This window comes from Lutjanus erythropterus, chromosome 16 (assembly GCF_056507025.1).
Source record: "Lutjanus erythropterus isolate fLutEry1 chromosome 16, fLutEry1.hap2, whole genome shotgun sequence".
Taxonomy (NCBI): Eukaryota; Metazoa; Chordata; class Actinopteri; order Lutjaniformes; family Lutjanidae; genus Lutjanus; species Lutjanus erythropterus.
In genome coordinates, this window is record NC_139332.1 from 37000692 (window position 1) to 37011829 (window position 11138).

Sequence of the window (11138 nt, forward strand, 5' to 3'; positions counted from 1 at the left end):
AATAGTAGAATCATGAGACATGTCTGCTGTATTTTATTCATGCTTTAATGTTCTCCTTCATACTTTCTATACTTTATTTCTTTTATCCTGAGGTGCCACAATGGCAGTTATATAATTTTTCAAAACTACCCAGATCTTTTACCTCAGTAAAAGTACTTATACTGCTATGTAGAAATACTCAACACCCACCAACAGAATGGGAACATAACATGGTGTAGTACTACTTTTCACCTCTACATAAAAATACAGCAAGATTTTGTGATGTGTGTATTGGTAAAATTGTTATGAAAAGTATCTATCATATGAACTTGAAAAGTTTTACTCATCTGTACTAGTGTGGAATAACTTTTTTCACCCACATCCCTCCTCCTTGCTGTTAGTTTTTCACATCTAAATTTACTGAATAAAGTCATACTGCTGCTGCACAGCTGAATTGCACTACAAATCTATTGTTGTATGATTGTAAATTTGAAGGGAAAAAGGGGCACTTTAATTTTGAAATTCTGCAAAGACGTGGTACCGGAAGCAGTTGAGCATTCCGTGGCTAATCACAAAGGCTAGCATGCTCAGAGTACCGTTTTACTACATAAGATCCAATGGAAACCAAGCAGCAGAACCTGTATGTGTGGATTAACCTGCTGAAGTGGACTTTGTGTAAACGTTGGGGACGTTTCTGCTCAGACTCATGTCCTGTTAGCCAAGAATGCTAAAGGAAGTTAGCCGAGCTTGCTGCAGGAAATCGGCGGGGACGGAGCTCAGCCTCACAGCGCTGTTTGGAGCGGCTTCAGGAGACGCTGTATTTCACAGACACAACATGTCCAGAGAGAGCTTGTTTGAATAGACTACATGCTGCTCCATTAATTTGAAAATCTGTATCACCTGAATTATTACCTGGTATCCTACGACGGTAATGAAGCTAGCTTAGCTTGTTGCAGGAAACAGGCTGAGCTGACCGTGATTTAATTAATGAACACAGAGCAAATAAGAGAGAGCAACTGAGTGTGCCTGCAGAAAAACCTAAATGTCTAAAAGAGAGAACGAGGAGGAACACCAGATACTGCTGGATGCTGCTTTCAATCCTGAAGTACAGTTACACAGGACAGGTTTGTACAGTTTAATTGTTATTCTTACATTAAACTGCTGAGAAACCATCTGCCACTAAGAGTTATACTTTATTAGGTGGGGAGGTAATATAAATGTGTACACATCTTTGGTGAACATAAAACCTGGAGTATATGCAGCAAAATATCATCTTCACATTCTGGATGGTTCACCCACAAATGAAAATGAAGTCATTATTTTCTCACCTAGAGTATGTTGAGTCTAAACCCAGGATTTTCAGTGTCACAAAGGTGGCTCTCTTTTAACCTGGCTAGATCACCATGGTAACTGATGCTAAACTCATAACCTGGTCAGGAGCAGGTTATGTTCAGAGTTTATGATTAAATCGTCTGTAAAACGCGCTGTTGTTTAACTAATTATTGTCCTAAACAAGGTTGTTTATGAGCAATATAGCTTTTAAACTGAGGGAGGACGTTAACATTGAAAATTTGAAAAATTATATTCAGAAGATCACCGAACGAATCCGTATAATGTGAAAATGTAACATAATGTAATGTAACAGCAGCACAAACTGTATACATCGCGCTGTCATGGTAACTTCTGTTTGGTGATGCAGTCAGTTTTCCCGTTTGCTCCAGATCATATTAACACTTTGGGCCCTATCTCACGCTGATCGAAAGCGCAAGTGGAAAGCGCAAGGCGCAAGGGATTTAATTTATTCAAGGCGTGTCCAAATCCACCTTTGCCAGGGGCGGGAGTGATATTTCACCCTGCCCCGCCCTTTGCGCCAGCAGCGCAAAGCGGAATACACCTATCAGTGTGCCCAAGTGCCCTCATTAATTCACAGGCGAGTTTAGGCCGAACATGTAATAAACCAATCAGAAAGTCAGCTCTCATCACCTTTGAGAGAGAGGTGCGCCAGCAGCGCAAGCGGAGGCAGCATGACGGCGGATTTACCAGGAGGAAACAAAGAGAAAAGATTTTCAAAGCCAGGAGACAGATCTCCTGTTTCGAGGAGTGAAAACGCGATATATGGAGACAGCAGGACGTCTCCAAAACAGCTTCACGTGTAAATAATTTATTTTACATTAACGCCTGCAAAAAACAATACAATAAATGAACCGCAAATGTCATGCAGACATGTAACTGCTTATATTTTAACCTTGAAGCACGTTGAAAGTATGCTGTATTTTATCATAAATTATTTTAATCATGATCATCATTAACTCTGCTGGCTGAGGAGCGGGGAGAGAGATGGTGCAGTAGAGAGGGGGAGGCGAACAGATCCAGTCCAGCCACGAAGCTTCCCGGTTTTCGCTGGCCCACCTGAGCCAGGTGGAGGAGCAGATATGTGGCGGTCCGTGCTCCTCCTTCTTCTCCTCTCCCACCTAATCCTCATCTCTCTCCTCCCATCCTCACTCCTCTGACCCGCTGCGAAATAATCAGAGAGAGTTTCTTAAGTTTGAAGTGCGCAAAATTACGCACAAATATATCTAACCAGCTCTGATAGAAGCACACAGAGCTTTTTCTCTCAGGTTGGGCCGGACTCGTGCGGTCAAATATAGTGTCTTGTATATTTTATATGTTATAGATCATAATTGTTTAAACATTGTTTTCTGGATCATAACAAACACGCAGACATAAACACTACAGCTGCTCCAGCTGTCATGCTGACTCATCCGATAAAGACGATCTGACAGCTGTGATCCTGTTTGCAGGTCTGCTGAGATTTATTGGGCTTTATAATTATAATAATAGTACCGTTGTACTTATTAGTGAGATTAACTTCAAAGACACACGCGAGTGCACGACTTTTAAACATAAATGAAAGGTATTTCGTGATTGTGGAGATGAGTGTACGCACCTCAGCCAAGGGCAAGACACACACATACCTGCACTATTAACTTCAATATTTAAACTTTATTGCTGGTGGATATGTTCAAAGGACACTTCACTAATCGACACTCCTGTGGAGAATAAAGACTCATGTAAATTAAGGTGTTTGGTGATTGTGGAGTCATTGCGCCGCCAGCGCAAGTGATTTTGCTATCTTACGCCAGCGCAAGTACCATTTTTGCCATGTGGGTAAGATAGCAAACGCGCTTGGGCTGGGTCTGTGCCGCTGTGGGCGGGAAGTCTAAGCATGAAGGGAAAACCAAGGCGTGGCCGGGCGCGTTTGCTATCTTGTGCTCAGCGCATTGGGGTAAAACGCGCTTGCGCTTTAGACCAGCCAAAACCCGGTCGAAGCGCAAAGTCTGTTGTCTTTCAGCACAAGATAGCACCCGGCGGGCTTGGCCGAAACACACACACACGTCTTTACAATCACAAAACATTCATTCATTTATGGTCATTCTCTTCCTCAGACAGGAGTGTGGATTAGTTAAGTGTTATTCGAACATATTTTTTTTTATCAGCAATAAAATGTAAATATTGAAATTAAAAGCGTTCGTGTGTCTCGCGCTTGGCTGAGGCACTCTCCACAATCACAGAACACTTTTCATCAATGTTAAACAGCCGTGTGCGCATGTGTCTTTAAAGATAAACTCACTAAAGAGGAAAATAATTATAATTTTAAAGCCTAATAAATCTAAATAGACCTGCGAAGGGAGCACGGCCGCAATCACACCTGTCTGATCGTCCTTATCAGATGAGTCAGCATGACAACTGGAACAGCTGTAGTGTTTGTGTCTGCCTGTTTGTTATGATCCAGAAAAACAAGGATTGAACAGTTATGATCTATAACATACAAAATATACAAGACACTATATTTGACCACAGGACTCCAGCCCAACAGAGAAAAAAGTTATGTGCTTCTATCAGAGCTGGTTGGATAGATCTGTGCGTAATTTTGCGCACTCCAAACTTCAGAACAGAACAACTTGTTTCGCAGCGGGACAGAGGAGGGAGGATGAGAGGAGGAGATGAGGATTAGGTGGGAGAGGAGAAGAAGGAGGAGCACAGACCACCGCTTAACTGCTCCTCCACCCGGCTCAGGTGTGCCAGCGGAACTGGGAAGCTTTGCGGCTGGACTGGATTTGTTCGCCTCCTCTCTCTACTGCACCATCTCTCTCCCCCGCTCCTCAGCCAGTAAAATTAATAATGATGATGATGCTAATAATTAATTATAAAATACAACACAATTTCAAGGTGCTTCGGTGTAAAACATTACCAGTTACATATCTGCATGACATTTGCAGTTCATATTTATTGTATTGGTTTTTGCAGGCGTTACTGTAAACTATTTCGGCGTGAAGCTGTTTTGGAGACGTCCTGCTGTCTCCATATATTGCGTGCTCTTGCAGATTCTCTTCTCGAACCAGATCTGTCTTCTTGCTTTGAAAATCTTTTCTCTTTGTTTCTTCCTGGTAAATCCTCCGTCATGCTGCCTCCGCTTGCGCTGCTGGGCACCTGCCTCTTAAAAGGTGATGAGAGCTGACTTTCTGATTGGTTTATTGCATGTTCGGCCTAAACTCGCCTGTGAATTAATGAAGGCACTTGGGCACATCTGATAGGTGTATCCTGCTTTGCGCTGGTGGCGCAAAGGGCGGGGCAGAGCAAAATATCACTCCTGCCCCTGGCACAAGACGGCAAAGGTGGATTTGGACACGCCTTGAATAAATTAAATCCATTGCGCCTCCCGCTTGCTTTCGATCAGCACAAGACACGACCCTAAGGCACAAACGCGTTTTACTCCAATGCGCTGAGCACAAGATAGCAAACGCGCCCGGCCACGCCTTGGTTTTGCCTTCATGCTTAGACCTCCCGCCCACAACGGCACAGACCCAGCGCAAGTGCGTTTGCTATCTTACCCACATGGCAAAAATGGCACTTGCGCTGGCGTAAGATAGCAAAATCACTTGCGCTGGCGGCGCATTGGCTTTGCGCCGGGTGTAAGATAGGGCCCTTTAAGTTTACATGGTATATAATCCACACACTAAAATAACGATGAAGCAACTACAGACACTTTTTACTGTTATCTGTTTTGTCTCGGTGATTTTGCAGCTCAGATCACTGATTAGAAAATCATCATCATTTATCACAGACAATCTTAAATCAGTTACACTGATTTTACGTTGGTTTGGTCAAAAACTTCAGTGATGTCCACGTCTCTGTCATCATAGGACAGTGTCAGACAGACTTAATCATGTTTAAATCTGCTGTATGGAGTTTTATTGTTTAATGTGCAGTTTTCATGTTAGAATAAACGGCAGCATTAAGACCACATTTAGTCCATCAGTAATTTTCTGACAGCATTCTTCTTCTTCTGCTTTATTTGCAGCAACAGTGTTGCTTTTTGCCATAATGTATTTTGTATGTTTTCCACAGCTCATAAATACAACTTGATGATTTTGACTTAAGTGGCTCGCGATCGCTTCATTTCATGCAGAAGAAGAGTCAAATGATGCAACAAACGCCCCTTTTATGTGAGCGCGCACAGAGTCTGAAGACGAAACCCTGGATTAACAAAGCAAGTTGATAACCACCGTCGTGATACCCGTTATCTCTGATTGCAGTTTTAGGCTTTGTCGATCCAGATCATGTAAAGAAAGCCTGGCTGTGTTGAGCTTGCTTCATAGTACAGCCCTCTGGTGTAATACATGTCTCCTGCATCCAACCAGCAGCATCACCACAGCCTGTAGAGACAGCTACATAAGCAGCATGCTAGCATTATATTCAACAGGATAAATTGCAGTAAATGCTAGAGCAACATAAAACATAGCAAAACTGATTATGGTGTGATAATTTAATTTTTTTTGCAGGGACATGTACCAAACAAAGATGTTTTCTTAAGTCTGTAGAATGTGGCGTACAGGGCAGGTTATCTCTACAGCATTACAACATGGGGATCTATTATGCTTTTCCTTACTTTTCAATAACATTACAATATTGAGTGTTCATATCAAACATGGCTTAAGTGTAAAATAATGAGGTAAATGTATGTAGAAGAAATTGCTGTTTTTCAGGCTGCTCTAAATACAGTTTTTTCTACTTTCAACAATGGCTGATGTTGCCACATGTGAATATCTTTACATGGTCATCTCCTTCAGGCACAGCACATGGAGAATCCGTGGCTCATGAGCAGAGGGAAGTGGGTTTTAAAGGAATAAGTCACCCAGAAAATTCAGTCATTATCTACTCACCCTTATGCTGAAGGTCAGGTTTAGTTTTTTAGTTCAAGAAACACTGCTGGAGTTTCACAGGAAAACAGCATCACAAAATCTGCCAAACAATGGAAGCAAATCTTGACCATTTTTCACACGAAAAAAAAAAACAGCAGTATAAAAGCATATAGTGCCTCCACACTAATGGTATTGTAGTGGAACCCCAGAATGAAAATATAGAGCTGGAAATGAGCGTAATGGGTCCCCTTTCATTTTCAACTGTAATACAGTTGTATATATTTTGACTGTAATAAACATGCATCCTGGGATTTAAAATTTGCCGTAGGCCATATTGCAATTTTGCTAAAATTTTGATTGAGTGTTTAGCCTGACTTGCAAACATGTTAAACAAAATATGCAAAATTTCTCCACACATCTAAGAAAGTAGTAGTGTCACTAGTTTAAAGTTTAACAGGAAATTACAGTTTTCTAAAACACATGTATGTATTTCATTCGTATCCACAGATGTCCAGCAGCTGTTGGTGAGTAAAGAAGAGGTTCCACCCAAGCAGCAGGAGTGGAGCTCCAGTCTGAATCAAGACCACCTACCAGAGCTGGCACACATTAAAGTGGAACAGGAGAAACTCTGGACCAGACAGGAGGGTGAGCAGCTTGGAGGGCTGGAGGAAGCTGATATAACCAAGTTCACATCCATGCCTGTTCCTGTGAAGAGAGAAGAAGATGATGAAGAGAAACCTCAGTCATCACAGCTTCATCAAAGTCAAACTGAACAGATAAAAATAGAAGCTCATGGAGAGGATGGTGGAAGATCAGAACCAGACAGAAACTTCAATCCAGATAGAAATTTACAACCAGCTACTCATGACAAGACTTCACACTGCTCAGAACCTGAGACTAAGGAGGGCTGTGATTGGGAAGAGACACAAATGCAAACTACTGGACACTGTTTTCTCCCGGAAGTTCGATTACACAGAACAGGTTTGTAGAAGCCAGCCACCACTCAAAGAGTTTAAATTCTTTATTGTGGTATGTAAAACAGTTACAGTGAAGCAGTCACTGGCAATGAAATTCTTAGTTCTTGGCTCCCTTCAGCAGTGTTCATACAATTTGTAAGGCCTTGGTGGAGGGTTTGTCAGCAGCTGTCTTAGCTGCTGAGCAAGCAACATGCTGTTGGCTCTTGGTATGGCACTTCAGCCAAAATGTATATGTTATTCCAACATATACTGTACATAGGACAGACAATGGAAGAGTTTTTTTTTTAAAAAAAAAAAGCACACACCATGTCAAGGAAGTACAAGATAAGGGTAGAGCACAGCAATAATAAAAAGAAGTGTAAACATCAATGTGACTGAATTGGTAAATGTTAGGTTATGTTGGTTGAATTTGTGCATAGGAAAATAATTGTATACTTGTAGCCATGATGCAAATAATTTTTTAAAATATAATTTAACAAATTACAAGTCAACAATCTTGCAGAGTCGTGCACAGAGAACAACCTGCTGTTCAGTTCAACAAAACAAGGGGGCTGATTGTTTAGTTTAGAAAAAAAGAGGCAAAGACACACCTGTGTCTACACACTGGAGCTGAGGTGGAGCAAGTCAACAGTTTTAGGTTCCTTGGAATCAGTATCACAGAAGACCTATCTTGGACATCAGACATCTCCACCATCATAAAGACAGTTCAGAAAATCTTTGTGCAGAATTTAGCAGTAGAAAGTACCCTAAATGAATACATCACAAATTGGTAGGGGTGACCCTCACTAAAGATTTTCTTGGTCAACCAGTAGTCATTAGTTCGCTCCACTAGTTGATTCATTGTTGCATGTTTGCCAATAATTTTATTATCTAAACATATGTTTTTGAGGTATGACACGAGCCCCTGATTAAATGCTAATGCGGAATAAGAATAATGACTCTGGATCTGTCGGAACAACCGGCAAGCAGACTGAACATATACCCTTGCTGTTCAAAACACGGGAGTAAATAACTTCATTCTTAACAAAAACACTTTCTAAAAGTCTACAAACTTGCTCCTCAAACACTTCATGCCTGCTGTGTTTGGAGGTGCCATTCCTGGAGTCAGAGTCCAATTAGAGCCACTGTAATGTTAACTCACCTCAGGTGCTTTATTGCCAATCTGTATGCCAGTCTAATAGGACCACTAACTAGCTAATGGCAGCTACAGCACAGTTAACATCAGTGTATAGCAGCAGGTAGTGACACAACTAAATATATACTTTGCACTCAACAATTAATAATTTATTCTTATTTATGATGTTTTTTCATCCATTTATCTAATTTTTGTGAGTTTTATATAGGAACTGCAACTAGCACTTTGTTATACAACCCTGTGTTGTGGAATGATAAATAAACAAACCTTGTACCTTGTGTTTTTTGTTTGTTTGTTTTTTAAGATTAGAATTGGGGTCTTTTGGCTTTATTTTGATGGGGACAGCTGAAGATCAGACAGGAAAGTGGGTAGAGAGAGGGTATGACATGCAGCAAAGGGCCACAAGCAGGAGTTGAAGAGGAAGAACTGTCTCGGAACTATGCTTAAATCTGCGTGGAATTCTAGCTGCCTGGATCTGTTCTGATGGACTGTGAAGTGCATATAGGCTGTCCAAATGTAAAATGTGCAACATTTACCCACACATCTAAGAAAGTAGTCAGAGGTTTAAATATTAACAGGAAATGACAATTTTCTAAAACATATTATTTCATTACTCTCTGCAGATGTCCAGCAGCTATTAGTGTGTAAAGAAGAGGTCCCCCCTGAACAGCAGGAATGGAGCCCCCATTTGAACCAGGAGGATCAATCAAAACTGCCACACATTAAAGAGGAACAAGAGGAACTCCTGACCAGTCAGGAGGGAGAGCAGCTTCAACAGCTGGAGGTGGCTTATATCAACAAGTTTAAATTCATTCCTGTCCCTGTAAAAAGTGAAAAAGATGATGATGAAGAGAAACTTCAGGCCTTATTCGGGCCTGTCCTTGTGAAAAGTGAAGATGATGAAGAGAAGCCTCAATCTTCACAGCTTCATCAAAGACAAAGTGAAGAGAAAAGAGATGCAGAACATTTTAAAACAAAGGCTGGTGGAGAGGACTGTAGAGGATCAGAACCAGCCAGGACATTTAATTCAGATAGTCATTTACAACCAGCTGCTCATGACAAGACATCAGACTCCTCTGAATCTGAGACTGATGACAGTTGTGATTGGGAAGAGAACAGGGAGACTCGGTCAGAGTTATGTGATACTGGAAAAACATCAGTTAGCTCATCTGAATGCACTGGAACCTCTGGTGAAAAGGGACATCTGCAGAAACAGAAAGAAATCCAAACAGGAAGGAAATCATTTAGTTGCTCAGTTTGTGGCAAAAGGTTCACACAAAGTATAATTCTGAAGCGACACTTGACTGTTCACACAGGGGAGAAACCGTTCAGTTGTTCAGTTTGTGGTAAGAAATTTGCACAACAGGGAAGTTTGAAAAGACATTCCACGGTCCATACCGGGGAGAAGCCATTTAGTTGTTCGATTTGTGGTAAGAGATTTGGAGAAAGGGGAGATTTGAGAAGACATATGACTGTTCATACAGGAGACAAACCATTTAGTTGTTCAGTGTGTGGTAAATTCTTTACACAACGGGGAGCTCTGAATCGACACTTGACTATTCACTCAGGGGAAAAACCATTTAGCTGTAGTGTTTGTGGTGAAAAATTTGCACATAAGGAACGTCTGAGACAACACTTGACTGTTCACACAGGGGTGAAACCTTTAAGTTGTTCAGTTTGTAGTAAAACCTTTACACATCGTGGAAATCTAAATCGACACTTGATTGGTCACACAGGGGAGAAACCATTTAGCTGTTCATTTTGTCACAAAGGATTTGTAGACAAAGGAAATCTGAAAAAACATCTGACTGTACATACAGGGGAGAAACCATTCAGTTGTTCCATTTGTGATCAAAAATTTGCACACCATGCAAGTATGAAAGTACACTTGCTTGTCCATACAGGTGAGAAACCATTTAGCTGTTCAATTTGTGGTAAATGGTTTCTACAACGTGGAGCTCTGAATCGGCACTTACCTCTTCACACAGGGGAAAAACCATTCAGTTGTTCAGTTTGTAGTAAAGGATTTGCAGAAAAAGGATATCTGAGACGGCATATAAAAATCCACACCAGGGAGAAACCATTTAATTGTTCAATGTGTGGTAAATGGTTTACAGAACGTGGAGCTCTGGATCGACACTTGATTGTTCACACTGGGAAGAAACCGTTCAATTGTTCAGTTTGTGGTAAAATCTTTGGGGAAAAGGGCAATCTGAGACGACACATGAGAATCCACACAGGGGAGAAATCAGCCATGCACCATTTGTGATCACAGTTTCACTTAAATCACTCCTATAACAAAACACAACAGTGCTAGTTTCTTTCAGCAGGATTGAAGTACTGATAGCAAGACTTGGCTCAACACTGTTTATTTATTTACTTTAGAATGTAGTTAATTAAAATCAGAATAGTATGTTATGATAATACAGTATCATAATTAACTGCAAACATGGTTTGGTTTAGGATAAACTTTCTGGCTAAAAAAACAACAAAAAACATTGACTAGCTCACATTGATATGATGTAATTTTACTGTACAGATCTTTTCTTATCGCAGTGGAAAAGTGATGTATTCCCTCAGGATTGTGCTTCACTGTGACTGTCCCAAGTATGTTTGTTGAAGGATACTGTTATACGAATAGTGTAGTTCCTTTAAGAAATAGGGCAGTACACAATGTATGTGTATAGCCTGCGTGATTGAGCTAGTGAAGGAGAGCAGTCGACAGACTGAGTGATGGTGCTGCCACCAGTCTGGCAGTAAATGTACAGCTCAGATTACAGTGTCAGTTAATAAACACTGCTGCCTTTCATGACCAAGAAAAGTCCCATCTGTTGTTTCCAAAGC

At 41.0% G+C, this 11138-nt stretch overlaps 1 protein-coding gene across 1 annotated transcript; it reads left to right on the top strand.

Moving 5' to 3' along the window:
* The first annotated feature begins 570 nt into the window (after positions 1–570).
* LOC146313591 (uncharacterized) lies at positions 571–10723 on the top strand. The gene is made up of 3 exons (XM_084739579.1): positions 571–1103; positions 6690–7163; positions 8918–10723. The coding sequence occupies exons 1-3, from the start codon at positions 1022–1024 to the stop codon at positions 10561–10563; spliced, it is 2202 nt and encodes a 733-aa protein (XP_084595705.1). The 5' UTR covers positions 571–1021; the 3' UTR covers positions 10564–10723.
* Positions 10724–11138: the final 415 nt, after the last annotated feature.

What these genes read in the sequence shown, in the direction of transcription:
- LOC146313591 (XM_084739579.1), top strand. Translation starts at nt 1,022, where the DNA reads ATGTCTAAAAGAGAGAACGAGGAGGAACACCAGATACTGCTGGATGCT. An exon ending in AGTACAGTTACACAGGACAG is followed by an intron (nt 1,104 to 6,689) that starts GTTTGTACAGTT and finishes TCGTATCCACAG; the next exon opens with ATGTCCAGCAGCTGTTGGTG. An exon ending in AGTTCGATTACACAGAACAG is followed by an intron (nt 7,164 to 8,917) that starts GTTTGTAGAAGC and finishes TACTCTCTGCAG; the next exon opens with ATGTCCAGCAGCTATTAGTG.